The 22765-nt window shown below is 44.2% G+C and overlaps 1 protein-coding gene across 5 annotated transcripts in view; it reads right to left on the bottom strand.

Annotated features, from left to right (window-relative positions):
* The window catches only part of LOC108044137 (chromatin modification-related protein eaf-1), a 29779-nt gene that overhangs the window by 3269 nt on the left and 3745 nt on the right, over positions 1 to 22765 (bottom strand). For all 5 annotated transcript variants that reach the window (XM_044458829.1, XM_044458831.1, XM_044458828.1 and 2 more), the window contains exons 4-7: positions 16728 to 16851; positions 5927 to 6341; positions 2178 to 2690; positions 44 to 1974 (exon numbers count right to left, since the gene is read on the bottom strand). In XM_044458829.1, the coding sequence (XP_044314764.1) occupies positions 44 to 1974; positions 2178 to 2690; positions 5927 to 6341; positions 16728 to 16851 (2983 nt within the window). The remainder of the gene's footprint in view (positions 1 to 43; positions 1975 to 2177; positions 2691 to 5926; positions 6342 to 16727; positions 16852 to 22765) is intronic.

Consider the following 22765-nt stretch of genomic DNA (forward strand, 5'->3'; position numbering starts at 1 on the left):
TTTAGAAGAATATTCATAAATGGTAACTATGCCAAGCAATTACCATATCGCTTCCACTGCTACGATGACTAGGAGGTCGCTCCGGGCTCCGTGGACTGCAGGTGGTGGTGTCCGGCGGGCTGGACGCCGTTCCCTGGCGACTCATCGACGTCTCCGTCAGGTAGGTAGCCTGTGCCGGCTGCAAACTAATCTGCGTGGCCTGAGGGGCTGGCTGCTGCTGGATTTGGATGGTGGTAGTTGTGGGACTAGCCTGCACAAACGAGGCACCTCCCTGCTGCCCAGTCGGCATCACCAGACCCATGGGCGTGGAGTAGATCTGCCCGATGGGGCTCAGCTGCCCATTGGCACCCACTAAGTACTGCTGACCACCGGCGCCCGGGGAGATGAACGAGGGCTTGCTCTGCGGCGATGGCGTACGCAGCATCACAGGGCCCTGCGGCGTCATCAGACTGGTGGTGGGCATGTTCTGGATCTGTAGCAGAGTAGCATCCGGTCCCATCACCAACCCGGCCGGCATGAGAAGCTGCTGTCCAATGAGATTAACTTGCTGAAGGATCTGACCGTTCTGCAGCAAGAGTTGCTGCGTTTGCTGGGCCTGCGGAGGATTGGGCTTGTTCACCACGATTCCCTGGATGCCAGGACTCAACTGGAACTGCTGTTGGAACTGAGGATTAGCTGCAGCCGCCTGCTGGTGGAGCATAGCTGGTGCCTGGCTCGGGATGCTGGGCGAGATCTGGGGCGATATAGTTTTGGCGGGCGAGCCACTCGGCGGCGGTGTATGGCAAATAGAGCTCTTGCGCTTTCGCGCCCTTCGCTTGGTATCCGGCGAACTGATGATAAGGGTTTGCGCTGGAGGTGGCTGGGGCATGGCCAAGGTCTGTTCAGCCTGCTGAAGCGTCTGCGATTGCTGTTGCTGCTGGACGATGTAACCTCCGTTGGGCAGCGTATTTAGCAACACTGTCTGCGGTTGATTTCCTGGCCCTCCTCCAGTCGCCTGATTTATCTGACCGGCCTGCGAAGTAATAATTTGATGGTGCAGCAGCTTGGCACCACCAGAGTTCAAGATCACAGTACTGCTGCTACTGCTGGAACTGGCTGCCGCCACTGGAGCGGGTTGGCTGACAATATAACCTCCTCCTGGCTGTGGATGCAACTCCGCAGGCTGCTGCTGCTGGATGATGACTCCTTGTCCGGGCTGACCAGGACGGTGATGCTGCGCAGTTTGTTTATTGGGCGTGGGTATGACCAGTAGTTGGCCCGAGGATGTCATTATTAACTGCCCACCACCTCCTGCTCCACTCATTGCATTTGCCATCGATTGCAGCTGCGCCACAGTGGGATTTGAGCTGGTCAACGTGGTGGTTACTGGCCGGCCTGTAATCGTAGTTGGGCCCGCTGATGATGTAACTATGCTTCTGGTCATAGTGGCCATTGCTGCACTGCTGCTGGCCACTGGTATCCGCTGGCCGGGAATAATCTGGGCCTGCTGCTGGCGCATCACACGGACGTGGGCAGGCACGGAAACGGGCGATGGAGCTGGAAGATTCGCCTGGGTATGTGTGCGCATCTGCAGCAGCTGTGGCTGCAGCTGAACATGCATCTGGGGCTTGGGCGAAGCAGATGGCGTGCTCTTGGCCGAATCAACTGAATCCGAGGGCGAGGACAGGCTCTGTCGCGGACTCTCGTGACTGGTGGATATGGCTCCCACTTGCTCGGGTCGCTTCTCCAGCGGCTCGGTTGCACTACTCGATACTGGGGACTCCTGGGGAGCTGGCACCATTGTTACGCTGGTAATCTGCGGTTTCTGGGGTCGGGCAAAGGCGGCGGTGTCCACCTGCAAGGAGCGGGCACCAGTGGCCCGTTGAGAATTAACAGCAGGTGCTGAATCCATTTCCCATTTGCCAAAGACCGACAGGCGACGGATCTTCTGCTGCAGGAGGATTTCCTGAGTCGGTTCTTGCTGTGAACTCATTCCTGCAAGAAAAATAATATTAGAAGAAATATCAAATGTACAATTATTTCAAATAATACATACAAAATAAACTAAGAAATGTTTAGAATATAATTAACTTAAAAATAACGCAGTAAAACACTGATAAAATTAAATACCATTATTGAAATAATCGCCAATAATAAAGTAAAGCAATAATTAATTAGTTCTTGTCAATAATATTCACCAATCATATGCTGCTGCTGCAGTTGATGCTGCTGTTGATGCTGCTGATGTTGCTGCTGCTGTTGTTGATGTTGCTGCTGTTGATGTTGCTGCTGCTGGGAGCTGTGTACGACGGGCTCTTGCGGCAGAGCTCTCGCAGCGGAAGTTGGTGCCACCGTTTTAGCCCCATCCAAGCCAACTCCCAGGCTGCTATGCAGCAGAGCTGTTTGCTGCTGCAGATAGCCTGCAGGGTCGTCCTTGAAGTTAGGCTGTTGCTGGATGACGGTGGTGGAGCCTCCGGAAGCGGGTGGTGGCGTTGCCGGAGGAGCTAGAGCGCCGGTTGGCTGCTTTATCACATGTCCCGCAGCAAGACGCTTGGGGACGCCGCCAACTGGTACTCCGCCTAATGTTAATGCTTGACTAGTTGGCATCGCACTTGGAAGCGGGGGCGTAGGCGTTGGGGCCGGCGTGGGCGTGGTCGTGGTCCGGACCGAGGCAGGTAATTTGTTATTGCCGTATTTGTGGCAATCAGCGTCTGCAAATGGAGCAACAAATTGAAAAGGCAAAGTCAGTGAAAGGTCAAGATATCCTTGGTTTGCTTATGCAAAGCGCGTCGCGTCCTTAAAGTGCCCGCAACGTGTCCACCCGAAGAAACACCACCCACAAAAGGTCCTGCAAACTGTGAGTGGGGTGGTGTAAAAAAGGGGAGCAACCGGAATCCCAAAATCAGAACACACAAACGTGCGGCAAGAGATCCGAATGAAAAAAAAGCAGTTTAGGTGGAGCAACGTCAGTGGCTGGTTTTCCAGCGTAAGCATATAATGGCAGACATATAATTAAAAAGCTTTACCCAAAAAAAAGGGATGCATCCCTCGAAAAATAAAATTAAATACCTACACAAAAAAGCGAACAAAACCAGCCACAGAAAATTTAAATTCATTTAGCCGGGGTAAAGATTTTTTGATTTTTTGTTATTTATTTTTGCAAATACTTGCCACACCCACACAAACCGCAGTCTGACCAACTTTTGCACCACCTCCAAGGCACCACCTTCTACTCCCCCAATTATCTGCGATGGCCCGCGAAAATTTCTAAATCGTGGAAAACTTTTGCTTTGTGTGGGGTTTTTAATGCGACGCTGATTGGACTCTCCACCCGCCGGAGGATTGCAAGTGGTTGCCCCTGTCCTTCTGTGAGCCCGGTGGTGCGAAATGGCAGTGGGCGTGGCTGGTAGGCGGTACGCATTGGACGCGCTCGGTTAAACTTTTGCCATCAAGTCCCTTTTGTTTCAATTAACCTTTTCATTTTAAAGTTTTTAACAATGTTTGCCAAATGTTTGCCCAACTGCTGAGCTGTCTCCCTTGTGCACCTCGCCCCTTCTCCTGCCTCTGCCCCTGCCACGCCTACTCCATCTCCATCTTCGTCTCCACGAATAAATGAATGAATAAATGTGCGATAAATGTGCAAAAACTCCGCCAGCCTGCGGCGATGGCAGACAAGAGGGGACAGGTGGGAAGGGTGGAAATGCGGAGGCTGAATTGGTGCGGTGTCAATAGAATAAAAGTTTTTGCGAGTGCTTCCTGAATGATTGCAGAGGGAATCCAATACAAACAATCATCAAGCAACAGCGCAAAATATTTATACTCTTACACAAATTCATAACAAAATATTTAGAGATTGTTAAAGGTCTGGATAAAGGTGTTTTAAATCTGGCATAAACCAAACTCAGAATAAGAATGATCCATTATTTTATGCATTTCCATTTTCCAATTATTTCTCTTATTACTGTCTTTAAAAAGCTGCTTACAGCTGACAGATTCTAAAAATCAATAATTTCTTAAAGTCAAAAATGATTCATTGGGTTTATGTAAGCTAAACAAACAACATTTTTAATATACCCCACCAAAAAGTAAAGACACCTCGGATGCAATATTACATTTCCAGTATGAAAAGTTTTGTATTTCTTGCTAATTGGCTTCCTGAGTCACAGAAATCAACGCTGAACTTTTGCAGTTTTCCCTTTTCGTGTCACCTTCAAGAAGCTGCGGCTAAACTCAAATCTCAACCCAGTGAAATCCCCATCGAAATCCCATTCCCAGATGCGAGCTGTCCAAACTTCTCGGGGCGTTCTCAAGTGTAAATGTTTCCCAGCAGTCGGGGGTCTTTAATAAACATAACATTTATTTATCATGCTGCTCTGGTCGACTTAAAGCGCCTGCAGCTGCTGGTTGGGAAAATCCAGAAGGGGGGAAACCGAGTTGTGTGTGGGTGGGATATGTCTTTGACTAACGCTTTGGTTTTTGTTGGAACGCGTTAACTTCCTTTGACTGGTCACACAAAAGACAAAATCAAAACAAGCTAAAGAATCGGAGGAGTCGGATGGGTGGAGTTGGATGGGGGCAAACAGACGACAAACTGGGGGAAAGCATCCGAAATGCACTTCCTGCCAATGCTCAAATAACCCATCTCCCACCACCCGAACCACCCACAGTATGCTGTTTTAAGCTTGTTGAACTCGTTGCTTTCGCTGTGTTTGTTTGCTCGCTCAGTTTGCTCAGCTCGCCTTGCGATTTTATCCTGTTCTTTCCTTGAACTCCCCATCTCTACATCCTTGTGTATAGTGTATATCCATCTGTATCCCTCACTCTGCAGCAGCCTCAGTGTGTGCAGTTTCACTTTATCATTGTCTAGGCATCGTTTTTCACTTGGCAGCAGCCATAGTCAACATCGAGCACCTTTTCCATTGCATCTGTTTGTGCAACCACACACGTTCGCGTGTGCGTACAGGTGAGGTCAAAATACTAGCGAAACCATTCCAAATAGATTAGTTTTAGATTAAGCTAATTAAATTAGAAGATTTGTATGAAGTAGCTAAGAATTTAAAGTTAATATTGTAAATCCTTTTAAAATTTGTTGTATACCAAGTAATGGACAAGATTTCTGTATAAAAGATTTAAAGCCATTTATATGACCCCAGCTGTATGTGGAGAAATGTGAATGAGAGTGTGTTTGGGTGATTGTGTGCAGTTCCTGCTGTGCTCCATTTTGGTATGGCTTTGCTTTCGCTTTGCTTAGGATTTTCCTTGGCCCAGCCTGCACTTTTCGCACGTATCTACACTAGTTTTCCTTTGGCCTGACCTCACCTCCGTCTATATCCTGCCCCCAACTTCACCCTCATTTCCCCAGCCAGTGCATCCTTCGTCGTCTTCGACTTGTTCGGCGTCAGTCGTTGTCGTCGTTTTTCTATTTTTGCAGTTGCGCAAAAATGCAGGCATCACATTTTTCCATAGCATACTTTTGAGCGCTGCAAATGTACACCCGCAGGGGAGCTTTGACAGCCAGGGTTGCCTTGGCACCGATAAATAAGGAAAATGTCCGTCATTGCTACAGCTCTCAAATGAAATGGCAACTTATTAAAAAAAAGAATTTTCTTTGTGTGGCTCATTATTTGCAAATTTGCACATCTTTCAGAACTGATTGCTTTGCATTCTTCAAATTTTAAACAAAAACATTTTGTGTTTTACTCTCTATTAAGTTTCATGGTCATCTGGTTGGTAATTTTAAATTTATTTGATTGCCGAAATCTAGTTTGATTTTAAGAGGTAGGTCAGTTACTCTGTTTCCGCACTGGGAATCCTTAAAACCAAAACCAATATGTGTGTTGGCATGCTTACAGCCCCCGACTAAAATGGTTTCCGCTTATCTTTGACTTTAAGGGTCTTAGAAATTGTCCCCGTGCTCAAATAGATTTGTATATGTTTTACCACTCACCTTTGTTGGCCAATTCATGTGTTGTGGTGGTGGTTGCCACTTGGGCCGGTGATGTTGCTGCTGGCGTGGATGTTGCTGCTGTTGGTGTTGCCGTTGTCGCCGTTCTCGCCGTCGATGTCATCAGCGAGGAGAACACATCGCTGACAGGTGCTGGCCCAGATACGGATACGGCTACAGATACATCTTTGACAGCACTTTGCTGTTGCTGTTGTTGTTGTTGCTGCTGCGGATGCTGTAGATGTTGCTGTTGCAGTTGCGATTGAGGTTGCAGTTGGGATTGCTGCTGCTGCTGCTGCTGCTGCGGTTGTTGTGGCAACTGGAGCTGCTGAGATTCAAGAAATCGCCGCTGATGCAGGCAAGGTGTTGGCATTGACGTTGGCGCCTCCGTTGGCAACTTAAGCGGCATGTTGGGCACCTGCAATTAGCATAACGCAGCAAATTGGCATAATTAGTGTAAATGGTATGCAACAATCAAATTAGGCGCCGCCACTTGACAGAATCGTCGATAACGACAACCGCAGAACACCCATAAAACCCCACAACTCACAAAACCACCACAAACGCCGACCACGCTCGCTGTCAAATGTGAAATCGAAAATTTAATCAGCGCGTTTAGAATGCCAAACAGCACACCGAATGGTCCACTCTAAACAGATACATATGTATGTATTAGTGCAAATGCATTGTACACACACTCATTCACGATGGGTGTGCGCCATTAATTTGCATGGGAAACGTGAGTCGCATTCGTTAAAAATTAGATAAGCGCCCAAGGCGCAGATTGGCGTTAACTTTGCTACACCCTTTAATTAGGCGGTGAATACTTAAAATGTTTTCTAATTTTTATTTCCTTAAATAAATGTACTTTGTATCTTTCAAAACAACTTATAAAATTATCTCTGCTTAAGACAACTAAATGTATGTACAATATCAAGAACCCCTGATTTTAAATCACTACAGATGTTAAATCAATCCAAGACATTTAATAATTTAATGACTATTCATAGAAAATTTAATCAGATAAGTACGCTTGAATGGATTCCGTGCACTCAGTAGAACGAAATCAAATTTCGGTAATTGTATCCAAATTATTACCACCGCATTCAGCCTCCCTTCTTTTGTGCAAATTGATGAGATGCGTCAAAACATCGGGTTGATTAGAATACGACCTTGGCCTGAGGCTTAGGCACCGTTCAATTAGCATTTTGTAAATGAATATCTAACGAACGAAGCCCGGCCGCGTACATATGTAATCCAATCAAATGCATCACATTCATCATTATCGAGTTGAGCAGATCAAAAGACTGGCAAAAGTTGCCATGACGACCGCAGGGTGCCCTCCTCCTCTCCTTTCAGCAGCAGGTGCGCATGGAATTTATGCAAATGAATCGCCGGCAAAGGTTTCGATTTGCAGGCCTCCCCCGCAACAGACCCATCCCCCGCCTTTATGAACCATGACGATTTTATAAAGGAGAAGGAGGCACAGGGGGAATGGACTGTTGAACAGACGGATGGACGGACGACGGATGATGATGATGGACGACCCTTTTGGGACCGTGCACTTTTTGCCATTTCAATCAGTGGATGGCAATTGCTTCATTGGCCAGCCAAGCGCTGGAAACGTGTCGCAACCATTTTGGGTCAGCAATTTGTACAAAACACTCGGAACGGACCTTTTATGATCCGCCACTGGATTGCTTTAAGTGAACATTCCACAGACCAAAGTTGGTTATTAAACATTAAAATGTTTCACTGCCCCGCTGGTTCATCCGCTCCTCGGCTTTTTATAGCACTGACCGACAGACCGTGGAAAAGGAGCAATTGGAGAAGGCAATAAAGTGGCCCAAGTAACCTGACGAAGGCAAAAGCCCGGGGGATCTGGTGTGGGTAAGTGTATACTCTGTAAGTTAAAGTGCTGAAATTAAACGAATCATTGGCAAATAAGCAGGGGATAATGAAACGTGAAACTGGAGGCCATCTCTGGGGTAGCAACCTGATTGGAGTGCAAGATTTACTACTCTTAAAGCCTCTTTAAATGGTAATTAACGCGCGACGTAAAATAGAGCGAAAGTTTATTAATTCAATAAGCCAAAGTCAATTTATTCATGGTGTAAGTACAAGCAAAGTTTATTAATTGACCACGCCCAGCTAGACGAAATAAATCCATTAGAGGACACCCAACCCATTCCCCCAATACCATTTTCCTCCAGCAATGTCTGGGCTTTGGAGTGCAACTTGTGATTCTGGTGGCTCAAAGGCAACTTCAAGTGCTGTTTTGTTGCAGCTTTGCTTGCCACTTAGTCAAAAGGCAGTCAGTGTCCGCCTTGCCGCAGAAGGCAAACATAATTTCAACTTTTGAAATGCAATAAAACCACAGCTCATCCCCCTGACAACCCGAGCTCATCCGCTCCACTCTTGGCATAGAGAAAGCAAACAAACAAACAAATGGATGTAGAACATTTTGCAATTGCCAACTGGGTCGTCTGCCACGTTGGCCACCACCCATTTCGGTAGCTCGCTCCTCCCCCCCGTAGCCCCCATCCCATCGTTGTCTGCCTGGCAAATTATATACACATAATAAAATGGGGGAAAAAAAATTATACGCAAATCCAACTGCAATCAAACGTTGCCCTGGCAATGGCATAAGCCCATCCTCTTCACTGGCTGCACACGAAATTCAATGCGAGTTTCAAACATAATATCCAAATTTAATTGGCATTTAATGGAAAAATAATTAAGCAAAGGCTGTTCTGATGTTGCTTCTGTTGATGACAGCAACAGCAACTGCAACAGCAACTTCAGATGCAACACAATATGATAAACGACTATTGAAATACTCGTCACTTGCAATTAATCAATTTTCTAGGAATTTTTATGGTTAAATAGAGCCAGTTAAATAATAGAACTTGTTTCTCCCTCTGACATATTTATCTTGCTAAACCTAATTGTATTTCGAAATAACTCTTTGATTACTGTGGTAAGTAATTTATCATTCCTAATGAAATTTTATTTTATTTCAGGCCCCCTTAACGACACCAAACATTTATCCCATTTCCTTTCCCGTCACTCAAAGGTCTTTTCTCGGCATCTGTCTGCCCAAACCGAGCATATCCCATTGGCCCAGCATAATGGCCACCAAAATGGTTATTAGCACCAGCAGGAGCGCATCCAGCGAAGCGTTGAGACGACGCGTTGACACTCCATTCCACTCCACCAAAGCGTGCGGCTAATGAATACAGGGCATTACATACATGACCGGAGCGTCGTACGGATACATAATTGAAAATACGTATACGCGATGCATAGTATGTATTTGCATTATTTACATAAACCGAAAAGTGTCCAATCCATGTTGGTAAACATGCATTTTGCATTTTTGACGTATTAACTGAGCTTATTCCGGGCTGAGAAAGGGGCGTGTGTGTAACACGCAACAAAATGCCAAACGAAAATGCCAGTGAAATACCAACAAACATTGCACTTTTGCATGCATAATTGTGAAAATTAAAACGAACTTGTGTGCCAGACAGCCGTAACGTTTTTGGAGGGCGGAGGGGGTTGGTTCCTCCGGAAGGGGTGGCTCATATCCAGTGGGTGTCGGAGTGTCCAGGCCTGGCCAATATGCAAACGAGCTGGGCGAGACTTATGCTGGCGGCGGCGAAGGGCAGGTGCGAAGCATGCACAGGTGCACCGTCGGTGTTGGTTTTCATTAACGTCATAATGACTGTCGAGCGGCTGCCGGCCGACAGCTTTAATCCTTTGTGGTGTGGGTGGGCTCTGTCTCGGGTTCTCGGTCTCCAAGCTCGGACTTGTACATGGACATGGACATGGACACACGGACCTCCTTCGGGCAATTGTGCGCGCACTCACAACAGGAACTTGCGGCGCTGCCGGATATGAGTAATCGCTCAGTCACGTCGCCATCGCCAGCGCCACTGCAAAGTCCTGCAGGACTGCAGCAAGATTTTCCTGTTAGTCCCACCTCCCCAGCCCCCTCTTCCGCCCCCCGCAGGACAGCGAGTGCAGTGCATGACGTAACCCACAACGGAAATCGCTCAACGGTCGCCGGGCGCGCGTGCAATTCTCTGGGTAATGCTCGATTCTCTGGTTAGTTTCAGACGTGGGGGCCGTGGAGTAGGAAGTGGACGGGCAGCCAGCAGGATGCACATTTAAACTAAATTGAAAAGCAGAAACCCTGCAAGAACCCACAGAAAATGTGTAAGTTTCCCTACTTCGTTTGCAGTATTCGCCTTAAGCGGAAATTAAATCAAATCGAAGCGACACTGCACTTCAGTGCGCACGATTTTTAGTCCAAATTATATTACTTCTGTTCGTCCAAAACAAATTATAGAGGACACTCAGACTTTATATGTACCCAACGCACACTAAGTGATAGATTTATTGATTCCAGACTTTTCTTTCCGTATTTTCTACCATCCATAAAATTTAAAATCAATTGAATGGCTTAAAAAAATTTAAGTTTGCTTTAAAGGTCTTTGGACGCCATAAAATAGGCTATGTTTTTTAAAAAAGAATTAACTGATTATATTATGAATATACAATTTTATAGAACCTGTATAAATTCCACAAATTGTATATCAAGACTATTTAATACAATTTTTGCTGCGCGCAACTGCATTAAACCGATTGGGGAAACCCGAAAAATGCTGCTGTTGATATCGATTTATAGAGCACCTTTTTTTCGGGGCAGTTAAAGGATTAAACTTTCAACTCGATTTTCTCCGTTCGTGAGATGAACAACTTTTCCCATCCCGCTGTGACTCATTCAATTGCTGCGGTCCGAAAACTTTTCGCAGTCAACATTGGTTACCTGGATGTATCTGCACTTCAGCTTGACTGGCTGGCAACCACTCTTCAGCGGTTCAGTGAGGCAAAGCCCTCGACATGTCTGCTGGATGGGTCCTGTTGCACCCGGGGTCCTGGCAATGCCACGCTATCTGCTCACAACGCGTACAACATTTAATTTGGACTAATGAAGTTTCTATAAAAACGCCAGGCCAAATGACTGGGCAAGAACAGAGAGAGAGAGATCGCGACTGGAATTCAATTTTCGCCACCAAAACTGCTAAAATGCCCAGACATCTAGAAGTGGGGTGAAGTCGAGTCAAGTCAAGACAAGTCAAGTCTTCCTGCTCACATTCGAGTGACGTGCAAATTACCCCCGAAAAAAAAAACACAAAAAAACAAGAGCAAGTTGCGGATGAAGATGCGGCGCGAATCGGTGGAAACAACTGCCCCATCCCACCTGCCACCTGCCGCCTAATTGTTTTAGTTGTTGTTCCATGAATATGCTAAATTGTCTGCTACAGTTTGCCCTCGCCCGGCGTATCCGTATCCGTGGCCTCGCTCAGCAAATGTTTATAAATGCAAATTGGCCGAAAAGTGCAGCGGCAGTTGTCGAGAAGGAAAAGGTGGACGAGGATGAGGAGGAGGGAGGAGGTTGGAGTGCTCCGAATGACGGACGTGCTTGGTTGCATTTCAGTGTGCGTCAGAAACAGGCGAGAACTGGAAACGATTTTCAAGATTGGGGCCTGAGTTCGGGGCACTGTTTTCTGAGGACTTGCCCCGGGTCCGGGGATAGCCCTGAATGAATGAGTGACACCGAAACAAAGCGCCGCGATAGCCGACGTTCGCGGCTCACTTTCGATTTCTGGCCCTGACACCGCGTTACGCCATATATAGTACATACAGCCCGGAGCTCCCAGTTCGTTGCCGCGAATTGCTGCGGATTGCCGCTGATTGAAAAGCAACCTTCACGCACATTCAGCTCAAGTCAGCTGGCCGTAATCGAGCCACAAGTCATTCTCAGGCATGTTTGTGGATTCAGGGGCGAAGTCGTGTAGGCATTTTGGAGCTTACAACATTTTGTAATCTTTGGAATAATGTAAATGGAAGTCATCCAGTAGGTCAGACAAAATTATATTTATGTCTCCATAGTTTAAAATCCCCAAATAGAGACCACAAATTATTGAATTCACAATGTTAATACCAAGAAGGGATTTATAATTGTCATGACCTTCGAAATAAACTTTATTTTAAGCTATTTAATCATCATCGAGAGAACAAAATATACAACGTTTTCAGATTTTTAAAGCTATTAAGCTCAATCTTTTCGCAAAACTTATAGTAGATAATCAATATTGGTGCAAAGTTCGTGAAAACTTTAAAATTGTAGTGTTTAAATCCAAAAGCCTGCCTTCTTTAAATATTCAGGTAAGTGTGGCAATCAAGAAAAAGGTCAATAAACATTTTTTTTTTTAAAGAGCCCCTGGATAGAATATTTTATGCATGCGCCTCTGACATTCTGGCTGCGTGTGTTTGTGTATCGTAAACAACGACAACAACAATTAATATTGCCTTTATTTTTATTGTAAGCTGTAAATTTTTGAAACAACGTTGCCGACGCTGCTGACATCGTTCGGCGCTGACCTTCTCAAGTTTGTTTGTTTGCCTTGCTGGCACTGCTTCAGCTTCAGATTTTGATTTGATTTGCTTTTGCTTTTGCCTTTGCTGCATGCATGCCAGTGAATGGAAAACGAACTGGGGCCAAAGTTTTATTTGTTTGCTCAATTTGCCTGGGACCTGCCCTTGTCCCCTTCCCATCGACCCCTCGATATGCTGCGTGCAATGCTCTCGAAATAGAAATCCATTGGGGACGCCTTGTGGAAAATCAATTTCAATTGTCTCGCACTTATCGAAAAAAAATGAAAAACAAAAAAAGATAGCAAGCGGAACGTATGAATCGAGTCAATCGCCATTGCTTTGTTTTCGGTTTTTCATTTGCACTTAGCAATTGAAAATTTCAATTGTAAATAATTGTTTAATTATCGACAATTGCAGCTGACTGACTGAGAACCGCTCAATCGACAGACAACAAAGCGTTCGTTTAGCCTGCCTGCGTCATGGTTACCTACCCCACCTCTTTTCCGCCGCCCACTACCACTGCCACCCATTTAAAAGGCCATAAACCAAAATCTGAGTCATGGACTGCGGTTATGGACAAATATGTGCACGGTTTTATATATGGCATAATTAAAGACCCGCAGCTGAATGCCAAATGCGATGTAATTACCATGTATTTCACTCGATGCGTATGTCTAATTAACCACACGGCGTATACGCAATCCATATTACTTACACGCCGTGGTGTCTACGAGCCTAATATGTACATAAATTATACATCAATCAGTATGGCATGGTCTAATCCGATTGCATCTGCTTCCCTCGAAAGCATTTCTTTTCTTTTTTCTCTGTCCACTCGATGGTATCGAATGACTGGAATCTAGCCTGCTATTCAGCCGTGAAACTGCACTGAAAAATATCTTTTTGTATATATTGTTGAAAATTGAAATGTTCAATTTTTATTTGAATAAAGGAGGCGTCGAGGAGAGGAATAATGGAAACTCTCTCTTATATCATACACATTTTTTGTCTTTTATTTATATTTTTAATATAGTAAAAATATAAGTAGATGTTATAATACTATAACGTTTTATAAAACCCCTTTGTTTTAAGCAGAACATTATTTGTTGCATAAAAGGTTCAATTTTTTGATTTGATCGTAACCAAAATATTATATTATTACTTTGTGTGTACCTCAAAGACTTGGGCAATCTCTGCCGGGGCACTCAAAACTAGTTATGTCTGCAACTGCAATTGTCTTCCGTCCGTCAGCTTCTCTGCTCCACTTAGCATTATTTTGCAGCTCCAACTTTCCAATCGCAGCCACTAAAACACTCAAAGTTTGTCGGTTTGTGCCGCTTGTCCTCCTCGCTTCACCGTACCATTTCATGAATATACCAAGACGACATCATAATTTGCTGGCCCAACCTCGAGCGCATGACAAGTTGCGCCTGCCAGGCTATACGATGGCCATGTTCAATCCAACTCCATTGACTGACAGCCGCTTTGTCTAGCTCTGGCCAAGACTTTCACCAAACTTGCAATGGTTTGGGGCACAGGGGGCCAAAAAAGCCAAAGAAAAGAGAGAAAGACAAACAGATACCAAAAGAAATCCCTAACCTACCACACCTCGAAGCTCAGATCTCGAAAGAAAGGCAGTTAAGGCGACAGCAGAAAATGGTCGTAATCAAAACAAATCAGCGAACGTAGACTTCATCATGCTGGCCCATCAATCATGGCCAAAACGAAACGCGATGGTCGGGTTGAATGTGCCAGGCGCGTCGCAGACAAGACACACAAATAAAGAAATCCAAAACAGTTGCCACCAAATCCCCCAATACCTATACCCGACCCAAAGTAATGGCCAACACAGAAACCATACATACACTAACACACAGTCGTCGACTTGTGGTCAGAAAATGTGGGATCGGTCGAGAGAAAAAGAGACGGCGGAGAAAGAGGAAAAGAGTGGGGACTATCGGTGGCACAATGAAGTGTTTAGTAAACAAATTGCGGTTGCCTTTTGATAATACGCAGCTCAGCTTAGCACTCAAATGGAAGCTGTGCGGAGTTCTTTATGTGGGGAGTTAAACGATGCACAGCAAAGTAGGCGTGGCAGGACGGGAAGGGGGAGGTGATGGGGCAGGGATGAGCTAAGTTATAAGTGCATTGCACCGAAATATCGATTGACGGAGCAGCTGGAGCAGCAGCAAGACGACAATCAACGCTGGCGGGTTCAGACATTCAACTTAAAATGCGTGTGTGTGCACTGAGATGAATTTAAATAATAAAACTGATAAACCAATAAAGTGTAATTATTTGCAATTACCCATAAAAAAAATAACCCTAATAGTACGTGTTCAACAACTTTCATCTAACTATAGTAATAATAATAACTCAGTAAATTATATCTTTCAATAACATTTATCTAATTATTGTTATTGAAGAAGTGCTATTAAGGCTATGAAAATATATTTTTGCTTTTAATAAATCATAAATTAGCCAACATTTCTGTCAATTTCAAAGCACCTTGGAAATTCTTGGCTGAGGTCGAAAACATATTATAAATAGAACACACTAAAAAGACCTGCATCTGCACCTCTACAATTTATGGGTCACTTAAACCAGACACGAACGAAAATAAAACATTTTAAATATGTAATCTCGAGATATTTTGAAAGCTTTTTTATTGAAATTCTAAATTCAACATTTCATATCAATTAATTATAATTATAATTTATAACCTAACATTTTAGCATTTAATTATAAAAGTATTGTATAAAAAATAAAGAGATTTCAATTATTGCTGATTTTGTTTTAAATGTGTAGACAACGGTTTATTTTTATTTTGTAACTAAAGTTCTTTATTAAAATACAACACAGATATTTAAAGCAATACCAAGAAAAAATACATTAAACTCAGGTCACCTTTTTCCCTCCGTGCACTGCTCAAAGTTTGTTGGAGCATATTAAAAGGATATTGAATGTGCGCTGGTGGGACGGTGGCCTAAGGGGAGGGGTTCCAGTTCGGTCGGTTTGTCGGGCGTTGGCGTTGGCGCTTGACGGCATCAACGTCACGCAAAAAACCAAAGGGAAACCATAAACTCAAATTAATGACCTCAGCAGGGGGAGTCAGGGATTTGGGGAAAGGGGAAGGGGAAAGGGGACTCGGAGACAACGGACAAATGCTGAAAGGCGAGACAGAAGCCAATAAGACCTGCAAGAACAACAATGCCAGGGAGCGAACCAAAAAATAATAATAATAATGAGAGGAAGACCAAGACAAGACGAAAAAGAGCTAACAGAAGTCGATGTCTGGGCGTGATTTACCGTTAACAGTTTTTTGTTGTCGAAAATTAATCTTATTGCAAGCGATTTCACTGCGATTTTCACTGCACTGCAATGCACTGCACACACAGTGCCCGAAAACATATAGATGGTAGATATATACAAATTGGAGCTGCTCCAGAGCAAAAGCGGCAGATGGTCATGGAGAATCAACTCAGTTGGCTCCGTGATTATGCAGTCGACGTCGCTGCCATCGTCGTCACAGTCGATTTGTTGTCAAACTGGTTTTACAAATATTTTGCGTTAATCTGGAAGCCCCAGCGATGGGGAGGCTATTGAAGGGGGCGCCGCAGCAGTTACATTGCAGTCGAGTAAAGCTCAGTGAAAGTCGGCAATGTAGTCCCCTCGCTGTCACCCCAGTCCCCAAGTCGATCCACCAGTTTCCCCTTAGCCAGCTAGTTAGCTCGCAGCACATTCAATTAGATTTAGTATAGGTAAAGCTAAAGCTATAGCCATAGCTTTGGCGTTGGCTTCCCCCGTCTGTTGGATCAGCTCATTCATGGCTCGGTATTTACAGCCAATTATGAGACAAACAAGTCCAACTCGCTGTCTGGCGATGTCACCGTGACACGAACAATAAATGTGGGCTTCAGAACAGCTAATATGAACATAACTAATGGAAATGTGTTCTATAGATTTAGTTACCAGGTATAATCATTTGAAATTGAATTAACCAGTCCCCTAATACATTTTAATATCAACACAGTCAATCCTTAATATTAATGGACTTTATCAGTTTCAGTTATACCGCTTTAGGCCTAAGTAGTGTCGTTCTAAACAGATTTGATTTGGGTTTTTGCAATTTCTATTACAAAAAGGGGAATGTATACAGGAAGTTGAAAATCTAATAAATCAAATTAGAAATTGTTAAAAAATTAATTTTATCAAATTTATTTTTCCCAGTTTTTTTAAAAGTAAAAATCTATGTCAGAATTCTGTGTCACTTGGCTTCCAGATTTCCTAGCTATACTCAGTTTCTTGGGCCCAGAAAGTGTCAATGGCTAAGATTCAGCTGTTTTACTAGACTCACCTGGGCATTGAAGTCGAATAGGTATTCGGGGCGCAGCGGACACGGCAGGCCGCACTTGCAGGTACCCTGAGTGAGCAGATAGTCCTTGATCTGGAACTGTGTACGCATCGTTTTGCCCGAGGGGCTGAAAAAAAGGGTTAAAAAGATAAATGTATTAGTTGGCTGGCCGAGATTAATTAGGTGAAGGCAGTCATGCCGCTAAACGCCCAATTTGTTTTATGGAAATTATACAATTACCCAAGACCAGTGCTTTGAACGACCATCCTCCCACTAAAGCCCACTATTACGGCAATTAGCCGCAGTTAAGTGACTACAGAGGCCAACTGATAATGGACGAGTGCTTGATTAACAACTCATTAGCATAATGGGCATTAACATGACAATGTAAAACGACTCACATATAAATTAATCCCAATCAGAACCGATCGCATGGCAAATAAGTGCGCGTCGATCTGCGCATAATTCAAACTGGTTTGCCTTTTGCGTTATATAGTTATTTACTGCGAACCATTTGGGAAACTACGTAATGATACAGTTGGCATTCTTTGAGGGATTCTTATTCTGCGACTGGCATTGGCATTTCAGGGTTAATATGTCTTGAGAAAATACGCAACAGATATGCGACAAAAGCGAATTTCATGGGGAAACTCAACATGTGCGAGAACAAAAGGCGATCTCATACATATGCACATATTTACCGATCAAAAAAAAAAAAAACGCGCCTATGCGCCATAAAATTATGAAAAGGCAAAAAATTGATTTAAATTTCGGGCACTTAATGCCTAAAAAGGAAAAAAGAAACCCGTCGAATCCAGTTTTAATAATGCCAAGCCCCTTTGCGAAATGGATCGGGCGGTTTTTCCCTTCTCAACACACGTTAACCCTTTAAAACCCTCTCACCGCCGCCGCCCCTCCCTTCAATCAGGCCACGCATGACCGCAAATCTGCCGACACAAATGTGTTGTCGCATGAGCTGGGGTTACTTCGGTATATGTATAAAAAAAACATACGAGTGTACGCAAAATAAAGAACGCAAAAAACAAGAGGGGAAAAATCGGAGCTGCTTATTAATTGTAAAGTGTGAGCACGTTGAAGGAATCAAGGGCGCTGATGATGACGCCGTCCAAGGAAAGCGGTAGCTGGAGGTGAAGCAGTCGCAGTTCGGCGCAGTTCCTCACTTCCCCTAACCTTGGAGTATTGTCCAAGATTACACAGAGAACAAATACTAACAAATTATTTGGGAGTGAAACTCATTCTGTATCTGAAATGTGTTCGTAAAAAAGCTCATCTAAATGTACTTTGAATCAACAAGTAAACTCCATAGATTTTAAGATTGCAAGCTGTTTAAAAAACAACATTTTTTCCTTTAATTTATTTTACTCTTTTTGCGTCAGAATAAAATAAAAACCAACAGAGGAGAAATAATCGCGTTATAATTTTTTCAAAAAGTTATTAAAAGTGTACAAAGAAATTATTCCTTCCAATACAATGTTCAGTATCCATAACTGCATAAAATAATATTAGAGTGTAAACTGGAACATAAAAACCCCGTTTTTTGTAACTAAGTAAGATTATTAAATAAATTTGCTCAAACAGAAAATTAAGAGTTATATATCTGCCATTTTTCTCTGCGTGTTGATGTTTCAAGTCCGTATGGGAAATCTGAATAATGCATGAAGTGTGAAAGCGGCGAGGGCATTAAATGAAACGACGACGACAGCTACAGGAGCTGTGAGCTGTAGCTGGAGGAACAGAACAGAACAGCAGAGACAACAATATAATTGAGCGACAGCAACATCCAACAGCAACAGCAGCAACACAGGGACGACAGCAACAGCAACGAGAATCGTGTTACGGGTTAAACGAGTATACGAATTGTCAATTGAGTAGCCCTTTAAGCTGGCCAAACAGGAGATGCCTCCACATCGCATCTCATCTCATCCCATTCCATCCCAAGTGCAAGTCCCAGTTCCAAGTCCCAGCATCATCATCAATGGGGAAAAAGGAAACTGGTTCTGGTTTGTTTTATTAATTATTTTTAACTACTTACGAGACCCAGAGCTTTATGAGCAACTGAGCCACGTTCGAGATTGGAAAAATCGATGGCAAGTCGATTGCCAGACATCACGAAGGACTCCGAGAGAGAGACAGAGAGAGAAGGAATCGATTGAGCGGGACGGAGAATCATCAACGCCAAAAGCTTATGGCTCAATTTGTATGCAGCTGGCGTGGCGAGAGGCTTAAGAGCCCACCGCTTACCACCGCAGTTGAGGCAGCAGCAGCGGCAGCATTGCAAACACGCAGCAGGCATCGTGCACAGAGAAAAAATTAATACGCTGCAAAAGGTAGTTAAACACACCTCGGTGCAGATAATTGGAATCCCTTTAGCCCAGTTTATGCCATTAACTTTGTGAAGGCAAACACTTTCGTTAACTTTTAAGACTGTGATGGGTCCATTAAAAGAATTAATTATTATTTTTCTGTATTACTTACAATTTTAAGTTAATTTTCTTATATTAAGCAACTAAATTTATGTAAATATGTTTCTAAAGGTTTTTTGCATTGCAGATTTAATTTGTTAAGACTATTAAGTTCCAATCAAAGCCTTACAGTAATAAATTTCAGCTTTTTATTCTCTCTGTGGCAGCGAAAGATGTCGGTAGCTCATTAAATTTTTTCTTTGCCTTGTATTTTTTGTTTGTGGTATTTGCACAAAATGCGCTAATAACGTGAGTGCCTGCAGGGACTCCTTGCCCTCCAATCCCCGCCTATCCACCCTGTTTCCCACTCTGTGGCCACATGAAAGGCGTTGTGCTAACGAGTTAAAATAATTTAATAAATTACACACAAAACGCCGAGTGCCAAAGAGTTGCTGTCGAGTGGCCATCGCCCATTGCCCATCAGCCGCCATCAAACATCAACCATCGTCTTGCCAGGCCCTACAACACCCCCACCCACTGGTGACTGTGTGAAAAGGTGGAAAAGTTTTACGCCTCTGTGACCTTGAGTGCACCCTCGAGCACAGAAAAGAGTTGGGAGTGCAGACAGCTGAGACCGGGATTGCGATTGGAATTGGGATTTGGTGTGGGCCTCCAGCAGCGACTGAGCCTATTACTAAATTAATAATCCCAAACAGCGCAAACACAAAACCGACAGCAACAGCAACTTGGCCCAAAGGCATTGGCATCAGCAGTGGGCCAGCTACGCTGTGGCGCATGAAACTGTAAAAAATTATCGCACAAAGCCAGACAGGCCAGACGGAGGCCACTGCCCGAGGAGGGGTCCCAGCAGTCGGGGACAGACAGGCGGGCCGTCCTTTTGGCCGGGACTCTATCCGTTGTCCTTGTGCGTCATGTCCTTGACAACGCGAAAAGAAAGCGAAGAGCGAGCAGCCCACAAAAACGGACGAATGCGGCCAATCGCAAAATGAATCATGCCCACGCATAAAAAAATATAAACCAAAAGGGCGTTTCTGTTAAAGAATCGGGGGCCCTTAATACCCATTATACCCTTTAGTCATTTTGACATGTGATATTTAATTATAAATATTAATCTAGTGAAATCCTGCAATCCATATTATTACACACAGGTTTTATAAAAGTATTTAATCATTGAAATTTATTAATCATTTATTGAAATCGCAAATAAATAGATTTTCCAAATAGCAAATTAAGAATGCATAGAACAAAGAAATTTCTTAAAAAGTTGATTGAAGTATTAAAAAATAGTAACATTTTAAATTTTTATAAAAATACAATTAGAAAAAGAAAACCTAAGCAAAAAACATTGTTTGCTTTGTTAGATCCTTAGATTTCACATTGTTAATACTAAGTTTGAATTACAGAGTACAATTTTAAGGCATTATTTAAAGATCTTTAAGGAATTCACTCGGGAATTAATTTCACAACTCTGTCCCTCATTATCGCAAACTCCTATGAGTCAAACAAGGCTTTTGAGACAAAACTCTCTGGGGTTTTCCCACGATATCAGCAACGACAAATTCGCATGGTGGGCGTTGACCAAAGTCAACAAGTCAGAGAGCCAGAGCTAAGCTGGCGGATTCGCAACAAATGCCTAAAAGTGAGTAAAATAAACACATTTCAAAGGTCTGTCCGTCTCTTTATCTGTCTGCCACTCCGGCTGAATGACTGCCTGGATGGCTGGCTGACTGCCTGGCTGACTGACAATGGAGCCGAGCAGAGCCGAGCCGAGCGGTGCGAAGGTGGCCTAGGCAAACAGAGGAGGGACCGGACCAACTGCTGATGCAACCTACGCGCCCGCTGAAAGGTTCATCCCGAGGCAGGAGGGACAGAGAAGAGGCCTCGTGGCAGGGTGCACACACGTTAGGAAAATTGAAAACTGCTTGAATCGCCGGCCAAACTATTCCGCATTCTTTGCAGGCTAGCGGGGCGCTTCGGCCCGTTTACGTTTGCGTTTCCACTCGATTCGATCGGCGATCTCCAGCTGCCGTTTTGGATTTATGATTTATGCGCCCGATGCCGCACAGTGGGCGGCCTCCCCTGACTTCGTTGGCTTTGACCCGGTCACAGTCTTTATTTCGCCCTCTGCCGATGTCACGTTGCGCCACAGCATTTAGCACTTGAGCAAACAACTACGGCAACAGCCACGGCAGCAAGATTTAATGCTTGCGCAACAATTATTGATTTAGTACACAATTTGTGCAACATTCTTACCGAGAAATAGCCGAAACGAAGCCAACGAGCGAACTACTTGCGGCAAGGACGGAAGCTAAACAAAAAGCGGTATTCATGATGCCAGAGCTGTCGGTTTAGCTGGTTAAATAAGGGGTCTAGGCAAATAGGAAATGGGATACTCAACCAAATTAATTTCTACTATATCATTAGTACTAGTCAATTTCATTCATTGCTTATCTATAGCCTTACACAAATTTATTTCAAACTACCTCCTGCTCTCTATTAAATAATATAAAACAATTATTCAAAATGAATTTAGATAATTTCTAGTTAGCTGTAATACTTTATCACAAATATTTTATAATTAGGTATGATCACGCAGGCAATGTAATCTAGTTTAACTGCAATAAAAAGGTACTGTTTACTGCTACCCTTGTTTCGGACTTTTTCACCCTTTTTTATGGTTTCTTCTAACACATATTTTTGTCACCCAAATTCTGACAACACCGCTGGCAACCGACGGGTTATCTTGCTTACCGAAACACGAAAAAGAACGCTCGACTCGAAAATTTGCAAGGGGGCCATGGCGACCATCCGCTTGGGCAAACAGCAAATAGCAACCAGCAACCCGACAAAACCCGGCAGCAACACGCAACGTGGAAATGAGCAGCAGCTGCTGCTGTTGTTGCTGTTGTTGCTGTTGCTTTTGCTGCCGTTTGCGGACAATGACAACGCTTGACACACGATGTCATGTCGTCGCCGGGCACAAGTAAATACCATTGGGCACGGGCTCTGGCTCTGGCCAGCGGGTCGTGAAGCAAAGGACGTGGACGTGAACGTGGACGTGGTAGCCAGCGGTGCCCTCAAAGTGTGTCCTGGAAGGGTAATGGCCCAGAGAGTGACTGGCTGAGTGAAATGCGACATTGCCGGTAAATGGACTGCGTCGGATAAGCTGCAACTTCTTGGCACTCCGACTACGTGAGTCGAGTTCTAAAGCCCAATAATCATAATGATGCCTGTCATAATGAGAATCACGGCTTGGTGCTCAAAAACAAACAGGGATATATCCCTTGGAAGCTTTCAATCTGGCAATCGAGCAGGGTATTCGCAGCCATAATCTGCACAAGTGGTTCGAAAAGCAGTTATCCAAGAGCCAAAGAGACACAGAGCCAACCCTTTTTGCTGGGCAAATGAGCCCGGGGCAACAGCTGCGAGGTAAACTATCCCAACGAGACGAGTCAAGCACTCAGAAGTGCCAGCCACTTATAAAATCAACAATTACCCAACATCGGCAACAACGGCAACAGCCACAAACTCGCAAACTGTTTGCGCTGAGCCCGAAAAAACCACTGAAACACTGAGACACTGAGCCCCCCTTTTTGG

This window comes from Drosophila rhopaloa, unplaced genomic scaffold (genome assembly GCF_018152115.1).
Source record: "Drosophila rhopaloa isolate 14029-0021.01 unplaced genomic scaffold, ASM1815211v1 contig_178, whole genome shotgun sequence".
Classification (NCBI taxonomy): domain Eukaryota; kingdom Metazoa; phylum Arthropoda; class Insecta; order Diptera; family Drosophilidae; genus Drosophila; species Drosophila rhopaloa.